The sequence below is a fragment of the Perna viridis genome, chromosome 4 (genome assembly GCF_037379345.1).
Source record: "Perna viridis isolate PV_CMFRI_1.1 ecotype Kerala chromosome 4, ASM3737934v1, whole genome shotgun sequence".
In the NCBI taxonomy this organism is placed as follows: Eukaryota; Metazoa; Mollusca; class Bivalvia; order Mytilida; family Mytilidae; genus Perna; species Perna viridis.
In genome coordinates, this window is record NC_142448.1 from 16,049,118 (window position 1) to 16,066,030 (window position 16,913).

The following is a 16,913-nucleotide window of genomic DNA, read 5'->3' on the forward strand; positions in this document are numbered from 1 at the left end:
CGGCATTGACACAGAGGCCGCCATATTGTTTACAGTTTCCAAGGCAAAAAGTAGTTCCGATGTGGGCGGAGCTTATTCTAAAAATAACTACCCAATATCGATTTACAATATTGGACATGCAATATAGGCAGAAAATACGTCCTTTGCAGGAAAAATTAGAACAAATATCATTTCAAATTCAATATGACAGCAAGTAATAACGTATGTTACCATTATGTTATATTATTGCTAATTTGTTTAAAATCCCTTTGATCTTTTTATACGATAATTTTCAATCTCACACCAGTCGAGTGAGTATGAAAATTATCGCCAGTGTCTATGTCCTCGAGTGACATACAAGCAACAGCGTAGGAATATTTGACGATCCAAATAAGCGCCTGTTTGTTTACTGCGTATGAAATAATGACGAATTTGTGGCAATATTTGCATAATCGGTATTTTAATCGGTAAGTTACTGTATTTAATCATTTTCCATAGTCTACAATGGAAAATGAATAAATACAGTAACTTACCGATTAAAATTAATAAATCCCAAAATTATTCCACAAATTTTAACGTCATAGTTAACCGACTTTTGTTCACGTCGCCGAAAAATAGTCCCGAAAGGAAATTTGCAGCGTTATAAAACTTACATATTTAGGTCAGGAAAACTGAAAATGAAAAAAAAACCTGATACCTTTCATTTCAGCAAAACAGCGATAAACAGATTATTAAATATTTTTTTCAACTCGCGAGAGTTTCTCATGCTCATCTTGTCTCGGGACGAGATAAGCATGAGAAACTCCCTATCGGTGAAAATATTAAATAATTTAATAATATCAGTCTTCATCTTCATTAAATCAGATGCAACATCCAAAGACTTTTTTGCACCGCCCATGAGTCAAGTGTATTTTAGTCTAAACGTTGGGATCGAATAAGTTCTGAAAAGGTGCTGGTTGCGTCTTTAGATGTGGAGGTTGTTTCTATAGTCGGCCTCACATAAATAACATACTGTTAAAATTTGAATAAAAATATTTTCTACGACTTTATTGACACCTACCGTCGTTTAAATTGTCTTAAATGACTTGCTCATTCGTTAAGCCAAACGGCTTCTCCCTAAACATTGAATCGTTAAATTCCGGTCAGATTTTAATTCTAGGTGGCAATATTTACATTGTAAAAAGTCGGCCATGTTTACAGTGATCGGGTTGCTAGGAGATGTTGTTTACGTTTAAATGGTTTGTCCAAAAACCGAAGAACCCAGAATGCAATTCGGCGTTATTTCGGATATCTCGGATTTATTTTACGCGAACAACGTATAATACCGAGAAGTTGATCAAGCAGACGATTGTCACCGGAGTTCGACGGGAACTTACGCACTTCGTTTGTAAACAAATCGTCCCGTAAAAACCAACATGGCGGATATTAGTATGGGATTTTCCCGTAAGGATTTGTTACGCATGATTTAAGCTAATAAGCGACTTGTTTTTGAGAAGCTGTTTGGCTAAACGAATGAGCAAGTCATTTAAGACAATTTAAACGACGGTTGGTGTCAATAAAGTCGTAGAAAATATTTTTATTCAAATTTTAACAGTATGTTATTTATGTGACGCCGAGTATAGTGTTGATGGGTTCAGACTGTTCCAATCACGGATTGTGCTCGGAATAAAGCTGGTTTTTAGAACATCAGTACGAGCATATGGTATGTAAAACTGTTGATCATGACTGTTACGATTGGTTCTGGTGTTATGTCTAATGTTAGTAGTATAGATGCACGTTTGGGTTAGAATGTTTAAGCAGGGGAGCACCCCAATGCGCATGCGCATGACGTCACATCCCGCGGTCATGGACCGAAAGTGTCCGGTAGAGGGAAGGGGACCTTGGGTATGACCGGAAGTGGACTTAGATGGGGGACCAATAAGGGGAACATGGTGACTCTCTGATCTGGGAAGGGAGGGGGTTGAGAGGGAGGAAACGATCTTAATAGGCATCCTTATTAAGTACTTTAATTAGGGTCATTATATACTATGGTGTAAACGGGTTAGTATAAAAAAGGGGGTGTATTATGACGAGAGTTATCTTTCTTTGTTTATATTTTTTCTATTTTCATTTTTTTTTCATTTACGTTCATTGTTTTTAATTATTTTTTTGTACATTATTTGTTTGTAATTTCATGTTGTAATAATGTCAAATTAAATGGGCATTTTGAATAGATTTTAAATTTTGATTTGATTTTCTTTGTATTCAATTGATTGTGTAATTTGAATAGGTGTTTCACAGATTAGACAGATGTCTGAAACTTCCCATTTTACTGGTGATTTCAATAGCCCTTGTATTGATTTTTAACTGTTTTTATTGTGCTTTATGAATACAGTACAGGTGTAAGGACGTGTTGTGCAATGTTTACAACAGGGAATCAATTTTATCGTTGTTATAATTATTTTTGTTTAATTATGTTTTTTTTTTTATTCAGTTTGAAATTTTGACTAACCACTACAGATTATCCTGACAAATGTAAGGTTTACAATTGATGTTTACAATCGGAATTTTAATAGCTTTTGAATGGTGTATTGCCTTTCATTTCAGATTTTTATATTTGACCATTTCATCACCTATTACAGACCCAATCAACCTTTTCATCGATTTTATCTGTGTTATGGGAGCTGTAACGGGTAAACCGATTACTTGTTTTCAATATATATTTTCAATGTTTACATGTCGCGTGTACTTGATTTGACCCTTTATGGGGGTAAACCATTGATTTGTTGAATTTTTTTTTCTTTCCATATTTTCATTCGTAGTTTGTTTCCTACGCCCTTTTTTGTTGAAGTTTTACACTTGTGTGCTTGTTTAATGTTTTTTTCGTTTGTTATTATAAGGAGATTGAACTTTTAACTGCTATAGTATTTTCGATATTTGCATGTCGCGTATACCCTTTGAACGTGTTATGGGGCTCTATCGGGTAAACCGGTTCCTTTTTCATACTTTCAATGTTTACATGTTGCGTGTACTAGATTTGACCCGTTATTGGGGTAAACCATTCAACTACGGAATATATTTTTCTCTCAATATTTTCATTCGTGGTTTGCTTCCTTCGCCTTTTTTGTTTAAGTATCGTATGATGGTTTTTTATAAGGTTTTGTTTATTGCTTTAGTATGTTTTCAAGTTACTCGAACTTTGCCCCGTGTTATGAGGCCCTGATAGTAAATATGTTTTTCATGCTGTCGCTAATAGGTGTTATCGGTTTTGAGCTAACCTGTCTTGTAAGGAGGTCTTTCTTTAGTCTAGTTTTATTACACAACAAGATTTTTTTCTTTTATATTTTATTTACAATTCATATTCATATATTCGTCGGGGTGTCGTCTGTTTTTCAAATCCGGCAACTGCTAAATGGACTGTTCCATAAACCATTTTTTTTTTATTTCTTCCCCATTTAGTAATTTCACGATCCGATCTTTTTATGATTCCATTTTACTATAAGTAGTCTTGCCGTCCGAGTATCATTGGTGTCGATGCTCTATTTATTCTTCACTTCCTTTCGTTTACATGACTTCTGGTGGTGTTCGTTGTATTTCCCATATAGCGCCTCCTTTTTCTTGATGAACTATCCTCTCAGGTTCTGGCACCGTAGATCAATATGATTCATCTTGTTGATCTGTTGTAACTTTCATGATTTCTTAAGGTCGTTGTTTCTTATACAAGGATGCACGATATTCCGCTCTGGTTTTCACTAGTATTTGATATTCAGACGTTTTACGTTCTTAATACAGCTACAGTCCTCCCTCTCAACCCCCTCCCTTCCCAGATCAGAAGGTCCCCATGTTCCCCTTATTGGTCCCCCATCTAAGTCCACTTCCGGTCATACGCAAGGTTCACTACCGGTCCCCCTCTCTCTACAGTTTACTTCCGGTCCATGACCACCGGATGTGACGCCATGCGCATGCACATTGGGGCCTTCCCTAAAAATTCTAACACAAACGTGCATCTATACTACTAATGTCATTGGTTGGTATGGTTGCTACTCCATTAAGACCTTTATGAAATAACATTTCTTTTCTACGATATTTTAATGATTTCCATTTTAGTTCTTCCATGATCTTAGTCATAATTGTAATTATTCAAAACAAAGCGTGCAGCTCTTTTTTGCACCTTTTCTAGTTCTTCCTCCAAGTATTTACAGTTCCTGCATATTCAAGTATCGGTCTAACACAACTCAAGTAATCAATTTCTTTTACTTCTATTACAGAAATTTAGGTTTCTCTTAAGCATTCCTAATACTCGGTTGGCTTTGCTTGTGACTTCAGATACATGTTTGTCCCATCGAAGGTCTGATGATATGTTAACTCCGAGGTATTTTATTGTATCTAGGAATTCTAATGTTGACCCTTCCAATTTATATTCATAATCCACACGATGTTTTTTTCTTGCGTGTCAGTTTCATCATGTTACACTTTATCGGCTGGCATCGCATGCCCCATTTCCTAGCCCATGCTCCTAGTTTATCTATATCTTCTTGCAGTTTAATGCAGTCATTGATGTTGTTAACTGTACGGTAACAGACACAATCGTTAACAAACAAACGGATTTCAGAATCAATATTGTCCAAAATGTCATTTATATGTAGGCTGAATAGCAAAGGTCCCAAAACTGTACCTTGCGGTAAACCTGATTCAAAATCTGACCATACCGTCAGTCCGTAATAGTTCTCAACGTATGTTACTATGACGTTATAATATCAGTCCGTAATAGTTATCAACGTATTATCAGTCCAGTTTAATCCTTTGAGTGCCAGATTTTCTCCAAGAGAGTGTCAGACGTATTTTCAGTAGGACAACCGGAAGCCCCTGCGTAGGAAAATATCTAATCACAGGTGGTTGCTGAGGAAGCCAATATGGCGGCGTTTTTTGAGGAAAATTTTGGAACCCACCTTTTTCCAAATTTCCAGACTGTTACTGCTTAGATAGAAAAACGGATCTGCCTGATACAATATCATAACATGGGACATCAGAGAGCAACAACTAGGTCAGTATAAACCGAGTAGCATAGGAATAATCTTTTAATATCTGACTAAAATTGCGTGCCAAAGTAAGTAGTTTTTTTATTTGGCAAAAAAACGAAGCGACGAAGTTTCGTGACTCTCGTAAGGAGTATTCGCAATGAAATCTTCTGATTTCAAAGATTTTAATGAGCCCATAATCGCTTAAATCCCTGAGGTAACATTTTTTTGTTCCTAATTTGAAATATCATATTATTATGAAAATATACGGGTTTTGGGACCGTCATGTAAGTAACATTTATTTTCACCTTCTCGTATGGATTACTTCCCTTAATTGTTGTCATTTTGTAAATGAGCGTTAGTATCTTCCTCATAGAACTAAATACTGAGACTGAGTCTATCAGTTTTCAGTGGCGGATCCAAACTTTAAGGTAATGGGGGCGGGGGCCCAAAAACTTTATTGACAGGGTCACCGGTGAGGATCATGACGTAAGTGTTTTTCATGATTAAAAACACAAAATTTTTCAACATTTTTTTCTAAGGGGGGCCGGCCCCCTGGATCCACCACTGGTTTTGGGTGCAAGTATTCAAGTATTGGTAAATATTTTTAATGCATTGCATGAATTTGGATTGCAACTATACTCGAATTCATCTCTGCCTGTTTGCAGTTTTTTAATTATCTTTTAAGTTACTCATAAGTTCCTTTAAAAAATTTGCTATTTAATTTTGTCGTACTGTACTACAACTTTCATACAATTATAAAAAAAAAATAATCTAAAAACACTGCAAACACTCACCAGATTTATTTACAGCCAATACAGGAGTAAAAGTTTGTCAAACAGGGCTAAATGTTAGTGTTAAGGCTAAAAACCACTAATTCCACTTTCCATAGGCTTCTATGCTAATTTCACAATATTCAATGGCTTCTCTGGACTTTACCTTAACTTTAACCTGCAGAGGACTATATATCAGCATGATTCTACATATGTCAGCTCACAATCCTCAGAATGGCATGTGGGGTTAGCAGACTTGCAGTGCAGTACTGGTCACCGGAAGTGAAGGGTCTATAAATAGCATGGGAAATCCCAGTGTTTTCACAAGATAGGGGTATATTTAAAAATCATTATGGAGATTAGGCTTCACATCACAAGAAGCAAAATGCACCTATAAAATGTACAGAAATGTTTTTCCTTTCAGAAACTGTTTAATTTTTTTAAATAAGATGAGAACTTTTTTCACAGCACTATGAGGAACAGGGGTAATTTCTGCGTAGGACTATTTTTGTGTACGTTCCAAATGCTCATTGGTTGAATTGGTGGTCTGTAACCTTAATGCATTGATAAAATTTTCCAATATTGTACATGTACATGATATGTTTCCTTTACTCTCACACATTTTGAAGTTGATTTGTATGCAGTTTCCTCTGATCTTTCCAACTTAAGCCAAATCTTATACATTTGCATCTCAAAAGGTTGACAGCCGTGGGTTTTGTAAATTTGTAAATGTTATCTGTCTTATCAGGTAGAAGGATACAGTCTCTTGGAATGCCAGAAATGGTTATACATCTGTCAAACCTTTATTTTTAATATGAACTACATATATTTTAAGTATGAAATTCACAGCACATGGAATGTTTTTATTGACCAGTTTGCTTTTGTTAGTTTGTTTATTTTGTTATGTTTAGTCTAATTTTTCTCTTCATACTAACCATGTATTGTTTGAAAGTGGCTCACACAGTGGCAAATTTGTAGACATTAAACAGATTTATTTACAGGAGTAAAAGTGTGTCAAATAGGGATAAATGTTAGTGTCCTGTAACCCTCCCCAATAAGAAAAAATAATGGTAGTTCCCTAAGGATTTCAAAACTATATTTTATTGATTAATCCTTTTTTTGTAAGATATTTCTTTATATTTTACACCAAACTGACATATAGAAGACAATGAAAGGAAGAAAAAGGCTAATATGTATTTTCATTAATGTGCCCCTCTTAAACCTTGCTAGCAAGTTATATACATGTACAACTAAGGCCCCTTATCCTATCTGAGGGATAAAAGGTTTTGGATAATAGTTACAATTAACGATTTAACAATTGGATTTTTTCCATCCTTAGGTCTCCATCTAACTGCTATATATCTCATTGATAGTAATTTTTTTTATTTCTCAATGATCATCTTAACTTCTGTGACCTTTTTTTACAAATTAAAAGTTGTGAGAATAAATGCACAGCACAAACATTTACACATCTTTTCAAAATTATTATTACACAACAAGGGGAAACCTGACTGAAATTGCACTGCATCATTAGTTCCTCTTATAAAATGAAATTTACATGTACATGTTGGTGAAATTCCATATCTAAAATATTTTTCTAATAGTTTTCCTAGCAAAATTGAATGCATATTGTATTTGATTAACTGAAAGATTTAAAGATGTCAGTAATATAATAATTAAATACATAATCTTTGTCTGAACAACTAGAAAGTTTTTTTTTTTGACAACAATGTTGTTCATAATAATATACAAGTACTGATATAACATGTATGTACAAGTTAGCAACTGATAGATTTTAGGGGGTGCATGATATATGTACATATAGGCTCTGCTTTTTGTTCTAATATATTGACATATATGTACATTTACAGTTAATGTTTATAATGACAATTGGAATATTGGCCCTGAGTATAGTTACTGCAAATGAATTAGTATGAGAATAATATAATAATGTGACCTTTTTAAGATTTTAATACAATTTGATATTGAAAAAAATCTGTGTTATACATGTACAAGTCTGCATCAAGGTCATTTATCATCCTTTGTCTTTGCTAAGTTCCATGTTGATTGAGACATGTACATGCATACCTACATGTAACCCTTGGAATGTTTCCTTCATTTGATGTTAGCATTTCCATGTTTCTGAAAATTTGTTGTATCCCTAAAAAAAAGTACAAAATTCACTTATCACATATAAAATATGTTATTAAAACTACATGCATACCAAGCCTTTGCCAAAGGGTTAAGTTTTGAGTATGTAGCAGGAAGAATAATAAATAAGCCTATTTTAAAGTTTTTTTTTAAATTATCATTATTACAAGGAATGTAAAACAGATAACTATATTGAGAATGCTTTAGTATGCACACCTTCCATTTCTGGTCTTTGTCCCTGGATTGCATTCTTTTGATTACAGCTATAACCTTGGTTCCCTTGATTACTCTTTCAAATTTTCAATGCAGTAAGTTAAATTTGGCTTTATTATATTTATACTTCTCAGAAGTACACTGTTCAATAACCTTTTATAGGACTATATGTACTAGATAAATTTAAATTAAAATGCAAAGTGTTTGATGAATTACTGTCATATTTTGACAACTTATTTAAATTTAACTTTCCCATAAAGAAACAATAGTGATATAGGATTTGAACACTAAAACAAATAAAAGCAAACCTCCCAACATAAAAAAAGTGCAGAGGTTGGTTATCATCCTTATACAAAGAGATGAAATGGGTGGGTCATGATACTGACAGTCATTTTTGTCAACAGCCAAATCTTGTATTCTTTAAATTACTAGAGCAGATATATCATTCAACAATAGTTTTGTTGGCTCTCTCGCAAAGCCTTACGTGGTGGAGCTGCCTTTCTCATGTTTTTGTTTGAACTTTAAAAAGCATGCTTTGTTATTTCACGACCATAGTTATTAGGAAGGCATTTGGAATGATCAGCAACTAAAACAATTCAGCCTAACTGCAAAGTCGGAAACGTGCAAGAGTCACGTGACAAATCGTGGTCAGAATGGCGATGTTTTTAGCGGCACGATTTCTGATGGAAACTCGCTTCGTGTGACCATTTCTATTACCATCGATAAAATATAAAATAAACGTTCAAATCTTTGATCATTTATCTATACTCACATTTATCCTTTCAAAACAACGAAATTAATCAGTAGGAATGATTCTGTCAGCTTTTAATTCACCTACCCCTTTGTCAGAAATTTGCCGGTTGCCGGCAAAAATTAAGGTATCTTCACTTTCCGATTCTGAACAGCTTAGAAATTTCAACATGCTAAAGTATTCGTAATCTGAGACTACATCACAGAGTTTGCAGTCATAATCTGGCGTGAAATGCAATTCTATCAGCTTTTCCATTGGCTCAAAATCAAAACAATGAAATTTCGTTCTTCGAGAGGGGAACTTTCTGTGCGTTCTTTTTTCTCATTGGTCCGTCTGAACTGTTTTTGTTTACGTCAATTCGCTGAAGAATTTATTTTGTAATTCGTATATGATACGATTATTTGTTTACCTATTTTCTAATTGATTTTAATTAATTTAATGATTTTTGAAGCGGGGGAAACGTCAAATTTTCCCGGGAAATTTATCGCCGCCATTTTTTGAGTTATCATGGGTCACTGCAAATGAGATGAAAGGATTTCGGGGTCACGGAGGTACTTTGCTGTTCGACTGATTCTACATACTGAAGTACAGCATGTACGAGTGTGTTTTACCAGTTCAGGAAAAGATTTGATTTTTTTTAGAAATAAATGTTGTCTACAAGTTTTGTTGTTGTTGTTTTTTTTTTTAATTAAAAACAATTTTAACACTAATGAATATAAAAAAGGTGGCAAAACATGAAAATATTTACAAGTAACTCTAAACTATACAGTATAGGTACTAGTCCGAATTTCCTCTGACCCTGCAACCCTCCTCTTTTTTATTTGGATATTGATATGTCGGGTTGGGATCAGAACGATGTACCCAACCCGACACATCAACATCCAAATAAAAAAGAGGAGGGTTGCAGGGTCAGAGGAAATTCGGACTATATAGGTACATGACGCATGCATGGACTGATGAGAATATTCCTACCTACCTGTTGGAACAATTTTGTCATAATTCAGACTGTACAAACAACCCATACTGTGTCCATTTAAGAAATTCCAAAATGCCGATTATACTGTAGTATATCTGCATACTTCCAGTAACACCAAACACATGCAACGACATTGTTTACATTTCGGTCGAATGTAATTTAAAAGTAAAATCGGACAGCGATCGAGCCAGTTTACGGCCATAAAAATACAACTGCAATGCTTTTCAAGATATTTTCTAATGCTGTCATTGTAGATTAGTAGTTTTTTAAGTTTTAAATTGTCAAGTGGAGTGCCACCGAGAAGCATCAAACCGATATATAAAATTTCATAGGAAAATCTACCTAAAAATACAACCCTCATTTAAAATTAGTTACGTTTTTTTGTTCAACCGTGACTCTCAATCGGATTTATAGGAAAATGTAGCCGGGAATTTCAGTTTCCATATTGCCAACTTTCAATAAAATCCAGGAAGTAACATTTTTTTGTACCTAATTTGCGTAAATTATTTTCTGATCATGTGGGGAAGTGTATGAATTTTTGCACGAAAAAATGATTGATTGTTATCTTTTAATGCACGAAAAAAAAAAATTGATCATATGTTTTTTTTTCAAATCTAGATAAGAAAACTAGAAAGACTACTTTCAAAAGATATAATTTTCCATGGCGAAAAAATCATAGCTTTCCGTCAAGTGGATGCAACACAGTAATCGCTTAAACATGACATTGTCATTTTCAACGTCATTTTCCGAACGGCCAATATAAAAGAAATAGTCCACACGTTGCGGAAGGTCACTGATTAGGGCGGATCACAATTTTGGTCTAAAATGCTCTTCCGGTTGTCCTACTGTTTCACAAATGTTTCCGAGCTTTTGTTCTATGACGTTTCATCGTGCAACGATTTATGACGTTACAATGCTGTTTCTGATAAGGGGCGTCAGAAGGGTGTTTGTTACAGTGTTCAACCAACCTTGTATGTCTATATTATTTATTTTATTGTATATTTACTGTTATTTTAATTATTAGATAATAAATTAGTTACCATAACATAAAAAGTTTTCTCTGTCTTATTATATAACATTAGTAAAACCAGGATACCTGTCCATCTTAGCCAATATAAAGTATCAATTTTGTCTCCAATAAAAGGGGAAAGGTGTGGGATAAACGTTTATTTGTTCAATAAATCAGCCAGTACAATTTACCAAATTTACCAAACAATAAAAACTGATCAATTTGGCACCAAACTGTGATTAAAAAAATGTATATATAAATTTTGTGAAAATGCTTTGAAATAAAAAGCTTTTGATTTATACTCTTTAAAAAAAACCAGAAGCATTGAAAGTGTTCTAAAGATGTAAAGTCATAATGACTCAGCCAAATCAATTTATCATAAATTCAAACTATAATATCGATCTGTTCAGGAGCGAAAAAAAGGAACTGAAAATCGGATTCTGAAACCTTTCATATTTTGGGCGATTATCGGAGAAACGATTGGGGAGCTTCCAACATTAATCGGGGAATTCAGAAACGTTTCTGATACATACAAAAATTAGTTCCCGATATCTGTGATAAAACTGTTTACGCATATAAAATATATTCTAAGGAACACAAAAATACATGTTCCAATGAAATATAGTACAGTCTAATATAATAACCATAAATCGATTTACAAATCGATCTATTCGTACTCGACATTTTACTACAAGAGTACTAGAACTAAGTCGCTTGACTGGAAGTCTAATTTGCATATTGTGTACACATAAAATGGCGACCTACAGAAAGAACAAAGTTGTCAGCCAGCACTCCACAGTATTGTAGAACTGCCTAATTTTGGTCTTGTAATCTGATGCTTTGTATCATTTATCACCTTAAAAAATTGTCAAGCATCTGTAAATCTATATATCTAGAAATGGCTCAAGCCAAGGCCTTCAGAATGCAGTAAAAATTTTCTGGAAAAAAATTACCCACAACAAATAGGGTTACCATAGAAACCATGCAAAAATATGCGAAAATTTGCATTAAAGTTGATAAAATCAGATTTAAAAATATTAAATTTCCCGTAAAATATCTTAATCATGTCATGCCTGAAACTATCAAAACTTTTTCCTTGGAAAACCTCTTCCTTACATGGGCATCGCCGGTTAGATTTTTAGCTATTTCACTTTGTAATCCACTTACCAAATTTAGCATGGTAAAAAATTGACTTACTTTCACTTTCACAATAAAGTCAATATGTCATTGAAAAAAAGCCCCTTCAACATTAAAAATATATGAAACATTGCAAAATACTTTTAAAAGTCTCCTTTTTTCAGAAAATGTTTTATCAACAATAGATTCTTCATTTTTAATCGCTATAGCAACCATCAGTTTCCATTTTTGTCATTTTTCATCCTAGCCAAAAGTGCGAAACTAAACTTAACTGTGGAGTGCTGGCTCAGAAAGTTTTCAAACTTTTACGGTAATAAAACGGTTGAACAACGGGAAACAAGTTTAAATGAGATTGATTGATTGTTTTTAAAGCCGTTTCGGCGACTAGGGCCATATCACGGCAAAAGCATTAAACAAACTGGAAAAATTAAAAATGCGATCAAAGTGTCTTCATAAAAGAATGAAATTAAAACCAAATGACATTTACATATAAAAAGGTACGTAAAAAGGTAAATTTAAGACATAAAAAACAAAACATTACCTCAATAAATATTAGAATATTAAAAAATCAAAAAAAGTATTAAAGAAACCGATGCCTTGTAAGATATCGATGTTTTTTTTTATAAAGGATTTGTAAGATAAGAATGTTTTTTTAGTTTGTGACTCTTAATTGCTAAAAGACAACTTACGACGTCAGAGCAAATAATAATTGTGAGGGATTAGAATGAGTAATCAATTTAAGTGCTAACAAGATGGCTAGAGGTTCGGCTGTGAATATGGAAGCGTTGATGGTATTTTTTCAGTTGCAGATCTGTCACAATGGACAGCAGCACAAGCAACGTTATAGTCTGTACCAAAAAACTTGCTCTGAATGCCGAAAAAGTATGCAAGAGTGACAATCAGTCATTCTTGTTTAATTTAGTAAAACGCTTCAAAATCAAACGAAGCACATAGGTATGCCATGGGCACTACAATATGTTTGCTTAAGACGGGCGTATATTAATGTGCTTTTCAAAAGCTGCATTCGTGTTTAATAATTCGGATGATATTAACACTTTTCCAATTTATCTTATGATAGACCATCTCACATAAAATAAATAGGAGAGTAAATAATGAAATACATATGTATCTAAAAAAAAACATACAACGGACCGATTCAGAAACTGGCATTCTGGGACATCTATTGTAAATGACATTCCTGATAGGTCACGAGCACGCTGCAACGGCGCAACGCTGTTCAAGAGGACGAATGTTGAATTTTTGAATTGGTCCATTGTATTAATGTAATGTTTAAAATACAATTAAAGCGTATCATTAGTTAACCAATAAAGTCCGATTACAACAGTTTATCGGATGCAAGTTTGAAAATGGCCTCGAATTTGTTCCCAAAAAAGAGTTCGACCAGATTCGTCGTCGCTCCAGGCAGCGTAATTTGACATTTTTATGGTGTAGTACATTGCTGCATTCATGTACTTGAATTCAATTTCTTCTAACATGATTGGAAATATCGATAAATCTCCCTGCTTGGTTAGCCTATTCCTCGCGACTGCCAGTTGAAATAAGCACCACTCATCCTTAGCAAAACAATTTGATAAAATTGGAAGAATAGTTTGACTAGAGTGCATATGCTCAACAATATTATCCGACAATACTTTTCCAAGTTCAAAATCACGATGTGGAATACACAGTTTGAATCCACGTTCGTGCTCAAGCTCAGGTATTAAGTTTTTTTTTACCCATGGCAAGTCTTCCTCTGTGTACATTACGTAAGCCGAATACTTAAAGTCATTACCGTTTAGGCGTTCATACCCCTCTCGCATTGTTCTAATTTGATACAATGTGTAACGGATGCGCCATCGACAGAGATATATAGTGAGTCCTGAGACTACTATGACGGTCACAATGCAGCCTATGGATGTTGAAATTCCAAGGACATGACATTCTATAAAAGATGGACTATAATCAAGAACCAACGTCATACCGTCATCGCATCTCATGTACTGTTTCTTTTCAAATTTCTTGCTTTGCTTCAGTATTTTGCTGAACCACTGTATTTCACAACTGCATGTAATTCTATTATGAGAGAGATCTATTTTATTCACATTTTCCAATAACAATGGTGGAAAAGACGACTTGTATATTTTGTTGATTTTATTTCTCATCAGATTGATATTTTTCAGGCTTGAATTTCGACCGAAAACCACTAAGCCATCTTCCCATGGATTTATAAAGTTGCTTTCAAAAGAAATTTGTGAAAGCAGGGGAAAACGAGACAATAGGTCTTTTGGCATATACGCTAGACCTAGTGATTCTAGCCAAAGACGCTTCAACTTCTTCAGCGGATTAAACATGTTCATTATATCCTTCGAAGTAAACTCAATAAAGTTATGAGACAAATCCAAAGACTCTAGCTGTGGACAGTTTTTAAATAAAGTTTTTGGGTAGAACATTCCCTTTGCCGCCATCTTCTCTCCAAACCAAAATCCATTTGCTCTTGAAAATGTCAAAGCTGTCAGCGTTGAACTGTTTAACGCGTGGTCCTGAATCCTTCGCAGCTGGGTAGACATCTTATTCATTGTTAGGATTTTTAATGACTGTAATGACGAAAAAATATTTGATGGTATGATTCTTATGGATATTCCACAAAGATATAAATTTTTCAGTTTTTTTAGACACTTGCTGGAATTTTTTAAAGCATTAAGTGTATATAACTTGGTATCCGTCATTGTAAGACTTTGCAATTTTTCTACTCCTTCTCGACAAAAATCAGGAATATTATTGAACCAGTTGCCGGCTAAATTTAAAAGCTGAAGATTTTGGAGACCAGTGAAGTTGTAGTTGGTATCCTTGATAGAATTCCATGATATATCTAATGACTTTAAATCATGGAGATTTTCAAACCATGAACCATTGAAATGTGTAAGATTGCTGTGACTCAGCTCTATACGGGACACATGTTTTCGATGTAGGCCTTTAAACATGTTTTCACATGGTTTCCACGACATATGATTAAGCTTTAGTATCATAATGGTATCTGGTAAGTTGTAAAAACTTAGAGATGCATCAAGGCATGATATATTGTTTCTTGAGAGATCAAGAATATTCAAATTTTTCATGTCTGAAAACGTTTCCTTTTCGAGGATATTTATATCATTTCGAATTAGACTTAAAGATGTGATATGAAGATCTGATAAATTTCCTAACGTCTTTCTCTCAAGAATAGGGAGATCGTTGTTGGTAAAATCCACCGTTTCAATGCCATCTGGAAACTTTGGGATGTATGAGAGTTTTGATTTCATGTGATTTCCATTGCAGCTGGCTCTTTTGTTTTTACAGGTGCATGGTACAGCACTTGGGCATCTAAGCGCTTTTACAGGTTGTACACATATAAGGAAAGTGAAGAAAGCAGTGACTAATGTCATCTGAAATGTACGTTGACTTTGCTATTTATATAATTAATCGACATTCATGCATTTGTATAATGGACTAATTTAATTAATACATCAATTTTTGTCGTGAGGATACCTACTTCGATACTATTTTTCTAGAGTATTTTATTATTCTTAGTTAGTGTGATAGGGTGGTCAATCGTCTTAAAGAAAGACAAGATCAAAGCATCGATAACCTGACTCAGTGTAATATCACCCTTTAAATAATGTATACATTGTTAATATTAGACTAATTTTTGTTAAGTATATGAGTCATCCGTTCACGAGCTTACATGTTTTATATGAAACGTAATATGTTTCCGTGCAACTTATTCTTTATCCTTGGATTTATCCATCTCGAAAGTGAAAAACAGACATGTTAGTAATACAGAAATGATAGTAAGAAAAAAAACTTACTACACATTGCAATTTCCATAAGCACATCATGTTTCCTTTCTTAAAGTATTTGTATTAGAATTGATTAGGTTGAAATGCGACTTTATGTAAAGAGGAAGTACTTTTCTGTGTAAGGAATGAATACATTAATATGCATTTTCAGATCGTTGTCATATCAACAGGAAACAGGAATTAAAGAAGTGAAAAATTGATTGATTAATTGCAATATTTTAGCTTTATCCAAGCAATGTATATAAAATGGGTGATTTAATGAAGTTGAAAATGGGATGGGACACTAGGATAATAGGGTCGACAAGTTCCGATTGCAACTGGAAATTAGGAGAGGTGGGTAGGTCTGACAATTTAAGATTCCTGTAATGAAGCCGAGGCTCCTTCTGTTGAATACCACAGCTGGGTTTTTTGACGTACGAAGATTGTTGATTGATTGTTGGTGTTTAACGCTCAAGCAGCAAAATTTCAGCTATATCCGGGTGATGAACATGAAATGGATGAATAATATGAACATGAAATGATGATATGATGAAATGATGAAAAATGGGGTAGGAAACACGACTAATAGGGTCGAAAATTTCTATTGCCACTGGAAATAAGGAGAGCTGGTTATGGTCGGAAAATTTAGCCTCCTGCGGCGGATCGCAAAAGTTCCTTCTCTTTTATCGAATACAATAGCAGGTTACTTCAAAATGCGAGGAACGTGGCATCTTTCCCAACACGTTGCACCACTATGGTATGCGGTCAGGTTTTCAGTATTATGGCACGACGACTCCAGCATGTAGGAAGTCGGGAGTACCTTATTCCACCACCTGGGACACACAACGAAGTTCCTCTGTGTGCCAAGTTTCTGAACATTAACATTGAAAACTTGTCAACTACTCTTAAATGTAATTATACGTATTAAAATAATGTTCTACTAAGGTATTAAAACGCAATTATAAAAAAAAATTGTGAAGTGACGTTTTTTACTTGCACAAGCTCTCTTCCGAATATTGCCTTATTCATAGGATGAGGGCAATGCGGGGGTACATGCATTCCATCCATGTTTTAAATCGCTACTAGGATCTTTATATAAGGTTTCACTTACT

At 34.2% G+C, this 16,913-nt stretch overlaps 1 protein-coding gene across 1 annotated transcript; it reads right to left on the reverse strand.

Annotated features, from left to right (window-relative positions):
• Positions 1-7,704: 7,704 nt before the first annotated feature.
• On the reverse strand, positions 7,705-15,958 carry LOC148619062 (toll-like receptor 2 type-2). Its single transcript, XM_088578604.1, has 3 exons — positions 15,832-15,958; positions 9,841-15,408; positions 7,705-7,910 (listed from the first exon to the last, which is right to left on the reverse strand). The coding sequence occupies exons 1-2, from the start codon at positions 15,859-15,861 to the stop codon at positions 13,333-13,335; spliced, it is 2,106 nt and encodes a 701-aa protein (XP_088434730.1). The 5' UTR covers positions 15,862-15,958; the 3' UTR covers positions 7,705-7,910; positions 9,841-13,332.
• Between the last annotated feature and the right edge of the window lie 955 nt (positions 15,959-16,913).

What these genes read in the sequence shown, in the direction of transcription:
- LOC148619062 (XM_088578604.1), bottom strand. Translation starts at nt 15,861, where the DNA reads ATGATGTGCTTATGGAAATTGCAATGTGTA. An exon ending in TATGGAAATTGCAATGTGTA is followed by an intron (nt 15,409 to 15,831) that starts GTAAGTTTTTTT and finishes CGTACATTTCAG; the next exon opens with ATGACATTAGTCACTGCTTT.